The sequence below is a fragment of the Danio rerio genome, chromosome 22, assembly GCF_052040795.2.
Source record: "Danio rerio strain M-AB ecotype USA chromosome 22, GRCz13ab, whole genome shotgun sequence".
NCBI lineage: Eukaryota > Metazoa > Chordata > Actinopteri > Cypriniformes > Danionidae > Danio > Danio rerio.
The window spans coordinates 20426603-20439807 of NC_141042.1; the positions used below are offsets into that span (position 1 = coordinate 20426603).

Genomic DNA, 13205 nt, shown 5'->3' on the forward strand with positions numbered 1-13205 from the left:
ATATACACATTGTGTCTTTAGATATAACATCTAGTATTTAAAAATTATAGGGCATGCTTTTATTAAACAGAATGTTATCTACTGTTGGTGTAAATGCTAATATAGTATTTGATAATGGTCCCAATTTATATAAAGTGTCTCTTATACCTGTGAAATAGCATAGCAACTTGATGTGTAAGTATATGACCACAGTGAACACATAGCTACATATTATCCACATATGTAACTACTCTAAAGTAACAACCAACTGAATATAGTGTATTATTATGTATTATGGTGAACAAAGAGCAACAATGTATCAATTTAAATCCCTGTTTCGGAACAAATGAATCGATTCACAGGTGTGAAAGCACCTTAAAAGTGTGCTGATCTTAGAGATATTTATTGAAAATTTATTAGCCAAAAATGTTATGCCATTTAATGGACCCTCTAATTTGTGTGGCTTCAGCCATTGTTGTGGTACTCTTTTAAATCTAGAAGCATTAACAATGTATATCAAAATATATATCGGTATCGTTTAACATGGAAAATAATTACTGAGATTGCATTTTTGCCCTATCTATAAGGCACTTATAGATAGTGCATTGGTGTTAGTTTAACTGGAAGTGATGATTCTGTTCTCTTTGACTCATTAAATGGAAGCAGTGATTTACTCACAAATTTTTTATACGTAATTCCAGTTTTGCACATATAGTTAATTTGAATCTGTGCATGAAAAAAAATTACTACTGTGCAAACCAACTGCGTTTGCAGTACATAACACGTGTAGCTACCATGTACATTCACAGGTATAAGGGAAACAATATAAAGTTATACTTATTATTGAAGTGAATGCCTGGCTAACACACTGTAAAACCCAGCAGTCAACTTCGTTTACTCAAATGATTTAAGTTCAAAGTACTCATTAGGATTAGTTTTTTAAATTAAATTGTTTGTTGCAATCGGTTTCCTCAAATTGTTTGAGTTACCTTAACTTATTGGGTTTTACAGTGTAGGTTTGCAGTAAATGGCACATGTAGCTATAATGTACATTCACAGGTATAAGGAACACAATATAAAGTTATACTTAATATTGAATTAAATGCCTGCCTAATGCAGAAATGTATATAAATATATCATAAAAGTTCATATCTTTAAGTAGGGCAGGGCCGATAAACTATATGATATCGAATCGCAATAAAATGTAATCACACAGCAGAAATGTGCAACAATGGGAATGTAAAGGTGCTTTCACACCTAGAATTTTGTTTCGGAACCAGTTTCGTTTGCCCAGTTAGCACGGTTTGTTTGGCATATGTGAATCCAGCAATCGTGCTCGGATCCCCGCCAAAACAACCGGTCCGAGATCATCTGAATGAGGTGGCCTTGGTGCCATTGAAACGAACTCTGGAGCGGATCGATTGTAGCGAGAAAGCGATACGATCCGAGCTTGGCTATATCACAGTGTTTTATGAATATGTAATGAAGAGAGAACTATGAGTTGGAGGGAGGTCATTCCAGACATCCCAAGTCTCCTAAAAGTTCCGGGAGTCTCCCTCAAATGCACAGAGGCTCCCGGATGCCCGCAAATAAGTGATAATCTCCAGGAAACTGTGCATCTCCCTCCCGTTCCTTAAATACGTTGCGCACCCTCCTCGCTCTTCAGACACGTCCCAACCACCACCAACCCACCTCCCTCCTCCCTGACAGCAGAGCGGGACTCCTCAAAATAAACCGTGAAACTCTGACCAATGTGAGGAGAGTATACTGACACATGACTTGTTTTAGCTATTTTGGTCCGTTTGGAAACTTTGCCGTGTGAAAGCGAACTGCACCAAGAACAAAGAGCAACAATGTAACAATTTAAATCCCTGTTTTATAAATCCATAAATCCATTCACGGCACCTTAAAATTTTGCTGATATTAGAGATATTTATCTAAAATTTAACAGCCGAAAATGTTAAATGGACCCTCTAATTTTTTTGGCTTCAGTCATTGTTGGGGTACTCATTTAAATCTGGACGCATTAACAACATATATCAAAATATATATCGTTATCGTTTAACATGGAAAATAATTATCGAGATTGCATTTTTGCCCTATCTATAAGGTACTTTTAAAAAAGATTCAAAAGTTATATGAGGCAATATTTATATTTTGCATTTCACAAGTGCACATTGGTTGGAAAAACATGACAATAAGAAAATCTTAATTTTTCCAAGAGGATCAGTGTGTTATACCTAGGAGTAAGAATTCTATGTAGAGATAATACTACTGTAGGTGTGATACAAAAGCGAACATAAAGACCATCATCCACACTATTCAATCTGACTTGTATTTTCCAAACCCTTAGTCTAGCGATAGAGGAAAACAAGTTTCATCAATCTATCCTCCATCTCCTGGCTTGATGCAAGCAGATAAACCATTATGAGAATGGCAGGCTGAAACCCTGTCACCTTTGTCTATGCTTTTCGCTAAGGGGGAAAAAAAGCAAGAAGAGTTTGTTTCTCAAGGTGATTGTAGCAGTGATAAGGGAGCAGTTCTTATTAGGGGTGACAGCGGAGGGGCCGTGGAGGCAGTACTGACTGGATAACCTTGTGCCTGCTCGCCCTTCTGCGCCAGGCTCCTCTGCTTTGCCTCGGCGGGGACACAATCTGCTGGCTGGAATTACCTCGCAGCTGGAGGAAAACTAAACATGATTTCTGACCTTTACTTCTTGTGTTCAACAGTAACCTTTGGTGGTCCGCTTGCACAGACGGGCTGAAATGAATTCCCGACCGCTGCGCGTGCGATTACGTGCATGTTGAGGGCTGAGAATGACGAGAGAATCAGCGGTTGAAAGATGTTACTTCAGCTGCCGTCCTCTGTCTGGAAGCTTCTAGCTTGATATGTTAATTGAAGCCGAATTGTTTCTATAGTCATTAAGACATTTATTTCAGTATGTTGACAACTGAAATAGACTATAAAGCGGGGCGGGGCTTTCTTTTTATGCATCATTCCCTTGTAACAAACTACCGGTAAGAGGGGTATGCTTAAAAATATTGTGGCTGAAACCATCAAACTGACGTCAACAGAGACGAACCAGCACTACAAACGCTGAAGCAAATTGTCAGATTTTGATTGAAGATTACCAAAACAAACATTTTGTTTTTTAGTTGTTGGATTTCACATAGACTTTAAGTAAAAGCTATCGCATTTCTATAACCCAAAATATTATAGCTATCTTGTTACCATATAGAGCTGCTAATGCTAATGCTACCAAAATTTTCTTTGTTATGCTGCATTCACACCAGACGTGGATGAAGCATAAGTGTGGGTGATTTACATGTTAAGTCAATGCAAAGACATGAATAGACATCCTGCAGCATGTTTTGCGAGAATAAGGTGGAACGAATAATGTGATTTGTGCGAATGAAGCAAGTTAAGCGCTTTGTGTGTTTGACGCACTTAACACGCGAATCACTCAAGTTGAAAAACCTCAGCGAACAGTCGCACTGCATTTATCAATAAGGAGCTTGCTCTTGTAGGAGCGTGATTATGGCGTAGTGCCTGTTGTTGGTGTCCTGAGAGGCCAACATCGGACAACAGTTCATCAAACTGGGTTCGGCCCGGTGAAAGCCTCCATCATCCAGGTATAGTTTCTGGAAGAGTTAATGAACTCACAGAGCTGGAAACACCTCTGAAAGGATCTAGTTGACTCAGACATGGCGCCTAACAAATATACGCTGTTTTTTAGCCTTCCTAAAGCGCATAAACACAGCTATTCTCTCAATAAAACCCATGTTAGCCATTTAGCAATGAAGTTAGAGTCACAGGGCAGACAAAAGCCCCGCCCATCGTGTGAATCTGCATCGATTGTGAAGTGAATCTCACGCGCGAATGAAGCAAGTAAACTCAAAATGTTCATGCGTCTTTTTATTTGTGTGTGCTGCATCTTTTATGAACACAGCATTATAATTATGTGAATATATCTTTGAGTTTTATTCTTATTCAAATCTTCATTCTTTCTCCAGGTGTGTATACTTTGACAGCAAGGCAAATAAGGTTTTAAACATGTGACTTAGTCTCTGTATGTGTGAAGAGGATTAACATATATTTTTCAGATGTTTGGATCAGCCAAGTGTAATTGAAAGGCGTAATCTGGTCCTTTTTTGTCTATTCTGAGGAAAAGCTACAATTACCGCTGTACTCGTCGTCCTGTGTTCATTATAGGCTTATTCCGGCAATAACTTCTTTTAGCTTGCATCCATGTACATGCTGTAAGAGGTTTCCTTCCGATGAACTCATTATTCAACAGTGCTCACCCCACTCACTGACACACTCCACATCAACCCCTGACTGCCACATCCGAGCAAATTCATGCAATCATGCACACTATCCTTTAGACTGGAGATAATGCAAGCATGGTGAAGTGCAGCTAAATCTTAACCGTGAGTGGAACCTAGCAGTTAGTCAATGCGCTGAGGGGAAAATTGACCCGTTCCATTTTAGTTGAGAGGTTCAGTATGTGCATGTTTTATTTTCTGTTTTTCCCCCCAATGTGTTAAAGCACATTTGTTGCAAATTGCAACTGAACCTCCAAACATCAAAAATCTTTTTTGAAGGATTTTAAATATGGCCACTGAATCCATAAGCACATGCAAGGAAAAGCCAGAGAGTTATTCATACTAATACACTGCATTATTTCATTTTACTGACCCCTAAACAGGACTGGAGTGTCAAAAAGCATTAAGACAACTTCCTTGAACTAACTTTTTAAAATCTATATACCATGCTGACAGGTCTATGCAGAATAATTCTATATTATTTCTAGGCTAGGAGGGAAAATTAAGAGATGAAACCTGTCATTGTGATGATTCTCCTCTGAAAAAGGACAAGATGGTTGGGGTATCTGCTCAGGGGGGTGGGACTTTCGGGGGGGTAGAAGATCAAAGCGACTAAAGCTGATTTATCCTGTGTTAGGGCTCAAATGCCTCTGAGAGGCATTGAACAGCCCTTCAAAAAGCAATAGCAGCCACCTTTATATCCAGCCTGTGCCAGTCATCAGGCTTGCCTGTGAAGCAAAATCAATCTGTTTCATATCGGAGATACCAAGGGAGAAGGAGTGAGAGAGTGTATGTGAGTGTACAATCTGTCCCCAAAGCTCTTTTTAATGACACATGCTGCATAACAGAGCAAGGATAGAAAAGTGTTCAATAAGGCAAACATGCTGTTATCTGGAGATGAGGACTAATATAAAAAGGCTCGGATGGTACAGAGGGAGTTGTCAATCAAACATACTTTAATTTGTATTTTCAAATTCTCTGCCTTTTCTGCTCAGCATGGACACACTTACTTGGGCAGAAGTCCTTTAAATTCCAGCTAACAAAACAGCCTTGATACCAGAATTACTCAAACAACAAGACAAAGAATATTTTTACTGGCAATGCTTACAATTCTTAAGGCATCAACTAAAAAGAAAAAAAGGTACATTTCACCAGGTAGCAAACTGCTTTTTTAAGTGATAAGCCATCACAAAATGAATTTACCTAGGAAATGGGTGATCCAACCAAGAGAATCTTTCTAATCCATGACCACATGCAGATTGAAATGATTAAAAAGCATCTAGAAGAACTATTTAATCACATTAGCTGGATAGACTTAATAACCACTGACAGAAAGCCCTTGTGGAGAAGGTTCCTTGAGGTTTAGAAGGTCTCTTCCTTTGTTTTTCTTTGAACAGGTGTGGTGACCTTTCAACCACTTAATGAGATTACAAGAGTAATTAGAACTGGAGCCACTATGGCTCCCAACAGTCAACCCCCCTTGAACTCAAGAGAATATCCAGTGTCCATTTGGGTGCCACCTCGGAATTAGAGAGAGTAACATAATTAAGTCCTAATGCATGGATCCTGCTACCTAGGGATTGGAGGACGTGTCCATGAAGAAAATGCAGCATTAGCACACACAGTCAGAAAGCAGTGCCTAAAGCAATAGCAAGCCTGTCAACGCTGGACACTTTAGGATTGGCCTAAGGTTGGGGAAAGAAATCCCCGGCAACCATTAAAGTCACAATGGTGTTGGATTGCTCCTGGGGTGCTACTCTGAGCTGTTCATTTAGGATGATGTGCAACTATTGGGCCTGACCTAAGCACACTCTCCATCTCCAACATGGCCACCGAGAGGGAGGCAATAAGGGACCCATGGAAACCCAATGGGCGCCGAGGGAGCGCTAAGGCTGGCCACTCACAGGGAAGCCCAAAGACAGCAAAGTGTCAGAGTCAATGCGAACACACACCTCTACAATGGCAAAATCAATGAGACTTTATGAGACATCAATCTCCTCTACAAAGGTCTGCTTTTCTACTGCTGGGATGGACCATTTGGATGTGGGACTTTGGCAGTCGCCATTTTCAAAAAATTCCATGGAAGGCTTTTTGGGATTTTGTTGACCCATCCGTGGTTGTTTAAAGATTATTTTGTCTGTTCAGTGGTAAAATTGGAAATTTTTATTTAAAAAGATCTTTAGGGTGGCAACAGAATATACCCTTAGTTCTCCATTTATAACTGCAACAGTCTATTCACAAACTATTTATATACACCTATCAAGTACGTATTCTGAAAGATTTGTTTAGACATCTTTAATTAGTGTTTGAAGTAAAATCTGGGGACAGTGATTTGGCATAAGCAGATTTCTAAAGATTAAACCAACTTTACACCTAATTAAATCTGCATTTGAACCTTTACAAGTGCAAGAAACTCAGTATGGGAGGCTGTGTGGGTGATTTCAATAGACAAATTTAAACTTTTTACAGTAAACAGCAGATCACATGTTAAGACTAAGGCCCCGTTTACACTAGTGCGTTTTAGTTTTAAAACGGCGTTTTAGAATGAAAACGATCCGCGTCCACACTCACGTTTTGCCCAGCGTTTCTGAACTGCTCTCCGTCCACACCAAAACGCTGAAAACGCACATCACGTGACCACACACACACTCTTTGGCAAGCGCTGCAGCCCATCTACCCAGATGAGAGCTCTGCTTGTCGGACTTCTCATCAAGCATCTCCCGCTGGATCTAATCTCACTATATTTATTAAACGGGATATTTCATTCATCTTGTTGTCTTTATCTAACGACATGTTCCCTGACTTTGGTCATTGGAATCTATTACTTGTCAGGTAATGTGTTTTGGCTGAGCGCAAAAATAAGTTAATGATTAATGTAAGCAAGTACATTCTGTATATTAACTGATCGCCTTTATTTCCTATAATGTATAAACTTATTGTATGTTATACTTTTATAATGGCCATTATCGATTATTAAAACTGATATTCAGCAAATCAGAGGGTATTTCGTATTTTCACTGAAATTGAAAGAAGACAGTTGTTATCGGCTCCGTTTTGTTATAAACATCCACACAGTGAAGATGACGCTCATATATGCAGCACGGCGCCTCAACATTTCTGCTGTCTGTTTAGTTGTTAATATTAAAATGAAAATAGGCAGTTCCTTATATCATGTTTACATTTTATTGTTGAGAAAGTGAAACAACGTAGCCAGGACGATATGAATGAAGTTATAAAGTACACTGTTCCCTTTGAAGATTTACCCGTGTCCTCGGTATAGTCTATTTTCCATATCAAACTGAAAAGAAGAGACTGCAGCCTTGATCAAACTTGCGAAGTCTGAACTTACACGGAGAAGATGCAGGACTGAACTGTGTGTGTTAGGCTACTTAATATTGAGGAAAAGCCCCAATCAAAGAGGTGAATGTCTGCAGCCCCGCCTCCGTTTTCAGATGTCTCCGTTTTCCATCATCCACACTGAGACGGAGCAGCAGCGTTTCAGAATGAAAACGGCCTCTCCAGCGTTTTCGAAACGCTACGTTTTCGGCGCTCGAGAACTCCGGCGTAGTGTGGACGGATGGCGTAACCGTAGCAAAACTTATGCGTTTTCAAACTAAAACGCATTAGTGTAAACGGGGCCTAAGAGTTAAGGATCTTGGCAATTGTCCTGCAGTATAATTGACTGTTGTGCATCCTCAGCCAGCCTTGCTCTACAACACCCCCTAACCATCTCCCCCCTTCCCCAACATTCACCCCTTTGGCATTTACACCTTTTGTTTATAATATTCCCCTTGATTTGACCAGACATCAAGTTGGGGGTTTGGGGCTCAGGGCTCCCGTTCCAATATCTAAGCTAATTACTTTTTAATTTACACTGTGTCATTAATGGGTTTGGCAGGGGAAGCAAGGTTAGACAGGCAGCAGAAGCCGCTTCCCTTCCGTTCACTAGCACAACGGCCTCCTTAATTAAAATGAATAATCTGAGCATCCATCAGATAGACGAAGAGAGCCAGAGAAAGAGAATTCTGAAGATATGAAGGGACAGGAGTTAAAGCCCTGCTGAAAAGACCAGCACTACTAATGTACATGCAGGGTTATGTGGTTTAGCTGGTGGATCTGTTTTCAACCAACATTAACATTCTGAAGCTAATTGAGCGGAAAAAAATCTAGAAGCCTGGTAGGGACATCAGAACATGCTGAGTACCAGCATCTACAGCACAAATGGTTGTAGCACATTGTGCTGGTCTTTTCAGCACTAAGAAAGGCAAATAAAGTAGTGAAGTTCATGAAAAGAAAAAGAACAAGACAAATACCTCCACGGCTCTCGCTGTCAGCTGGCTTCACCTGGATGGGTCGAGTCATCTGAAAGAAGAAAAACAGTACAGACAAGACAAGGGGTTAGTTCAGGCACAGTCGACCGCTGTCACCACAATACTAAGCCTACGGCCTGAAACTGTTGAGCCTTTGTCCAACACAAAACAATCCTGTTTGAGTTGTGATCAGATGCAAAGATCAACAGGGTACTCGGTGTCCCTTAAACTCAATATACAGTGCTGATTTGTACCAGCATCCCTGCGGCTGACTTGCACCCTGATTCTGTTTTTGGCACACTGCACAGCTACTCCAACCACTTTATTTTCTCCGTAGGAAATCGAAGTACTTACAAATATCATGTGTGTGCATTGATTACTTATGCATTTAAATAACTTTTTTCACTGGGTTCCATTTGGAAGGCTCATCCCTGTGCCCTAATCCATTCGCAGGGTCCCTTTGAAGGGATTAGTTCATAGGGATGAGCTCTTCCAAATTGAATGCAGTGTGTGACACCAAACAACTTCCCTGCTCAAAGGATCATGGCCTGAAGTGTCCATCAGTTGCATACTTCAAAATCCAAAAAGGGCCCTTCGAAGTGGCCAGATTTGAGCACTTCAGTTTGGAGTAATGGCCTGGTTTTTGTGAGAACCTTGGGACAAGATCCAATAGCCAAACCTCACTCTTAAATCATGATACATAATTTCTCAAGCTGCTGTACATACGAGTATAGGGGAATTTGATACCGGAATTCGATACAAATTGGTACTGAAAATTTAAAAACGTCCATTTCCTGCGAACATTTGAGTGATGTGGAGCACATTCTTAAACACAGCTGATCTGCCATTGTGTTCACATGCTCACAACAGAAATGACTGTAATTGGCCTTGAAGGTCATCAGTTCACCAAAGTCACCACTTTTTACTAAGCGTGCTCTAATATTAGCGAAATGAAGGTTTTAATTTTATTTAAGTATTAATTTGAATATCGATTGGTACTGAATTCCAGTATCGAGACAACCCTACTGCACATACCATCTTTCATCTATTACAACATTTGATTAGAAGTATCCTTCTACGACATTCCAAATCAGGAATGATAAGCTACAACTGTAATATAATAAAATTAGTGCCTTTAGCTCAAAGTCCATTTTCTTCATTAAAAAGTCTCATCAGCAAGTTATTTTTGTGTTTGCTCAACAGTCTGCGCTTGGTTAAAGTGTGTAGTAATGGTGGCAAGGAGGAAGTGAAATGCAACAACAATTAAAGTGGAGGCAGCCACGAGAGAGAGAGAGAGAGAGAGAGAGAGAGAGAGAGAGAGAGAGAGAGAGAGAGAGAGAGAGAGAGATCAATGAAGCCCTATTGATCTCTGCCCCTTAGGCTGCGGAGAGTGTCTGGCAAGGAGGGATTCTGTGGGTAGAAGGCTCACAGTAATCTACTAAAGCCTGATAAGAATGGCATTTGTTGGATTAGATGCCTCTGTCATCTCAGTTTTTGTGCTCTGTATTTTGCTCTACAATTTTTTTTCCCATTATCCCTGTAAAGGTTGAAGTTTTCTTGATTGGTTCCTTATTCTACAAACTTGAGCAACAAAAAAAAAAGAGAGAGAGAAAAAATAAAAAAAAATTTTCTTCTTTTGCTCATCTTTCAAGGATTCAAAAGGATTTTACTGCAGGATCAAAGGATGTTCAAAGGATTTTTCTATGCTCCCATTTATTCCTACCTGGGGATGTAATGCAGAATGGAATACTGTAAGTGTTGACCGTTTGGTTATTAGAGAAGTACACATAAATGCATTTAAACATTAAATAGCACTTAAAATTAATAATTATTAACAAACAATTGTGACTCAAATTAAAAACAATTTATTCCTTTATTAATTTGGAAAGTGGTGTATTTAGCAGGATAATTAACAGTCAATTCTCAGTTTTCATTAGAGCATCCCATCAAAATGATTAAAGAGACATCTCTTTTAGGATTTAGTGTGTGGGAATGCTTGAAAGTCTACTACTCCAGACATAATCAGTAATAAAATTAATTCTGATTAATATAGTAATAACATTACATTCGATAGTACTTTCTTTAATTGTTAAAAAGACAAGACAGGTTCTGTCCTGAAGGCCTACTTTACACTATAACATCCATTCCCCAGCACTGTAATCCAATGGGAGCTTTCTATCGATCCAAAACAAACTGCTAATAGCAACACAGCAGGCCCAGTTTGGATGAAAAAGGGCCAAGAGCTGTGCAGAGATTTGCGACAAGATTACCCAAATTTGCAAAGCGCCCTTTGCCGGCTCCCCAGCCATCTGTAACCTGAAATGAAGCCTTTCCAAATGCCGCAACTTTCTTCCCAAGCAGCCGCAGACAGGATCAACACTTTGTCTTTCTCCTCAACATATTTTCTTTTACTGTCCAATTGTGAAAGGAGGGGGAGCAAACCGAAAAAGGTCAATTTTAAAGACAGGCCAGTCCCATAAAAGCATGACTTGTTCAAGGAGAAACACCATAATGGGATTTTAAAAACGCCTTAATAACATGCTGATATATGAGGAAGAGGACCAGGCCAGATTCATTAAGTGTTAAACGTATCCATTTTCACCTTGAGGAGCCGAATAACCTTCCTCGGGAGAAATTATTCCATAAATTTATCCATCGTAAATAATAACTAGCAGGGTCTAAGTCTTTGTGCGGAGGGGGAAAAGGCAAAAGATGTCATTCTTCTAAAGGTCAGAGTTCGGTAGCTTTGTTTTAAGACCAACTTCTGTGTCGATTGCACATGGATTGCAGTCGCATACACGTTACAAGGCTGATGAGATCCCTGACTGGCACCTCTCAAAAAATTTAACTACATGTCGTGACAACACATCGCACAATATCTTTGATTGGTCGACTTGGTAGCAGAGAGTCATGGGAGTGGAGTGTTCCAAGTGCCATAAAGCAGTGTTTCCCAACCCTGTTCCAGGAGGCACACCAACAATTAAAAATTCCTTTTAGAATCTATTATATTTGAATTTCGAATGTGTTCTTTTGTTCAGGCTTAAATGGCGTGAATTATCTTGAAAGTTAATTCTTTCGTTTCATAGTTTTAGTAAGAATCGAGGAACAAATTTTTCGAATTATTCGATATAATTTCAAATCATGTTCAGAGCTTCATTGTTTAAAATAGGCTAACAGTCTGTTGAACTATAGTATAAGACAGCACACACAGCTGCCTAAACAAATAGCATATAAAATACACTTGATCACTTAGGCACTTAAAATATTCTTTAATATTAAAATATATAAATATTCTACTTAAAGTAAAAAGCACAAGAAAGAATATTGCTTTGAAACAGTTATTTAATAATTTTTAGTTATAAAGAAAAATAGAGTTAGCCAACTCAAGAAATTTTATGTTGGACCGGGATCTGAGCAGTATTGGTTTGCCAGCAAGCGTAAGCAGAATGTTAATGGAGTGATTGCTTTGGGTGGTTAACAACTGAGTGGTTAGCGTCACACCGCTCAGCTCCGCTCACATACTCTTGCTGCTACAGTATATCCATTTAGTATTTTCACTGTGTTACAGTACTGCCCCCTGTTGGTCATATCTTTCTTGTCTTAGACCATTTTGTGCTGTGCCGCGCAGTACTGCAGCACTGCAGCACTGCATGTGGTCACGTTTATTTACTCGCGCTTTCTCAGTAGCCAAATCTGCATTTTCAATGTCTCCCTCATCTGATCCATTCTTTTTAGGTTTTGGAGACTCTTCCAACATTTCGATGAGTTGATTCAGGTGTGTTTGATTAGGAAGGAGTTGAAAACGTGTCCTTTTGTTGTTCCGTCTGGAAGAGGGTTGGGAAAAACTGCCGTAGAGGAGCTCGAGATAAATACTTTTATTTTGTGTTTACTTTATGGTTAAACTTGTTGAACATTTGACAGTTCCTGTCTTCCTTGAATGAATGTGAGTTGGAGTCGCTTCTACAGTAGCATTTCTGGCAAAAACTCAAAACACTGACAAAGACCGAAACCTCACAAGCATACTAACATTTTAAAAGTGTTATTACCAGAGCAAAAAAGGACGAATGCAGAAGTATAAATGCTGAAAATAGTCTTGGCTATGTGCAAGGTAGGGGTACAGCCGACCATTCGACGCAGATGTATAAATAAGGCTTTACACTTTCGTTGAAGGAAAATACAACTGTCTATTTGCACTTCATGAGTTTTCCCTCAAGCGGAATGACAGAACCGATCCAATACCAAATGGTGAGAAATGGCCATCCCAAACCAATGAAACTCTAACATCAGACAAAACCGAGGCGTTTATTTACCTCGCAACATGCATGAAACTCAATGCCTGGTAATAAAAAGCAGATTCTGTATTGAAAAGCAAACCGCCTCATATATGTAAACGCCATCAGTGAGATGTACTTCAAACACACTGGACTTTTTTTGTGTAAGGTTTATGGATTCAACTCTCTAACTAGTCACTGTCCTGGTCATAAAATGTGTGTGTAATGGTCCATTTCTTTTCCTAAGAGCAATGTGTTTCTCCCTTGTACATTTAGTATCGACGAAACTCAGTTTATTGCATTTTTCTCACCTCTAATAG

The 13205-nt window shown here is 39.5% G+C and overlaps 1 protein-coding gene across 50 annotated transcripts in view; it reads right to left on the reverse strand.

The window, feature by feature from the left end:
- The window catches only part of celf5a (cugbp, Elav-like family member 5a), a 369011-nt gene that overhangs the window by 150335 nt on the left and 205471 nt on the right, over nucleotides 1–13205 (reverse strand). For all 50 annotated transcript variants that reach the window (NM_001130788.3, NM_001431119.2, XM_087303133.1 and 47 more), the window contains 1 exon segment: nucleotides 8618–8666. In NM_001130788.3, the coding sequence (NP_001124260.2) occupies nucleotides 8618–8666 (49 nt within the window).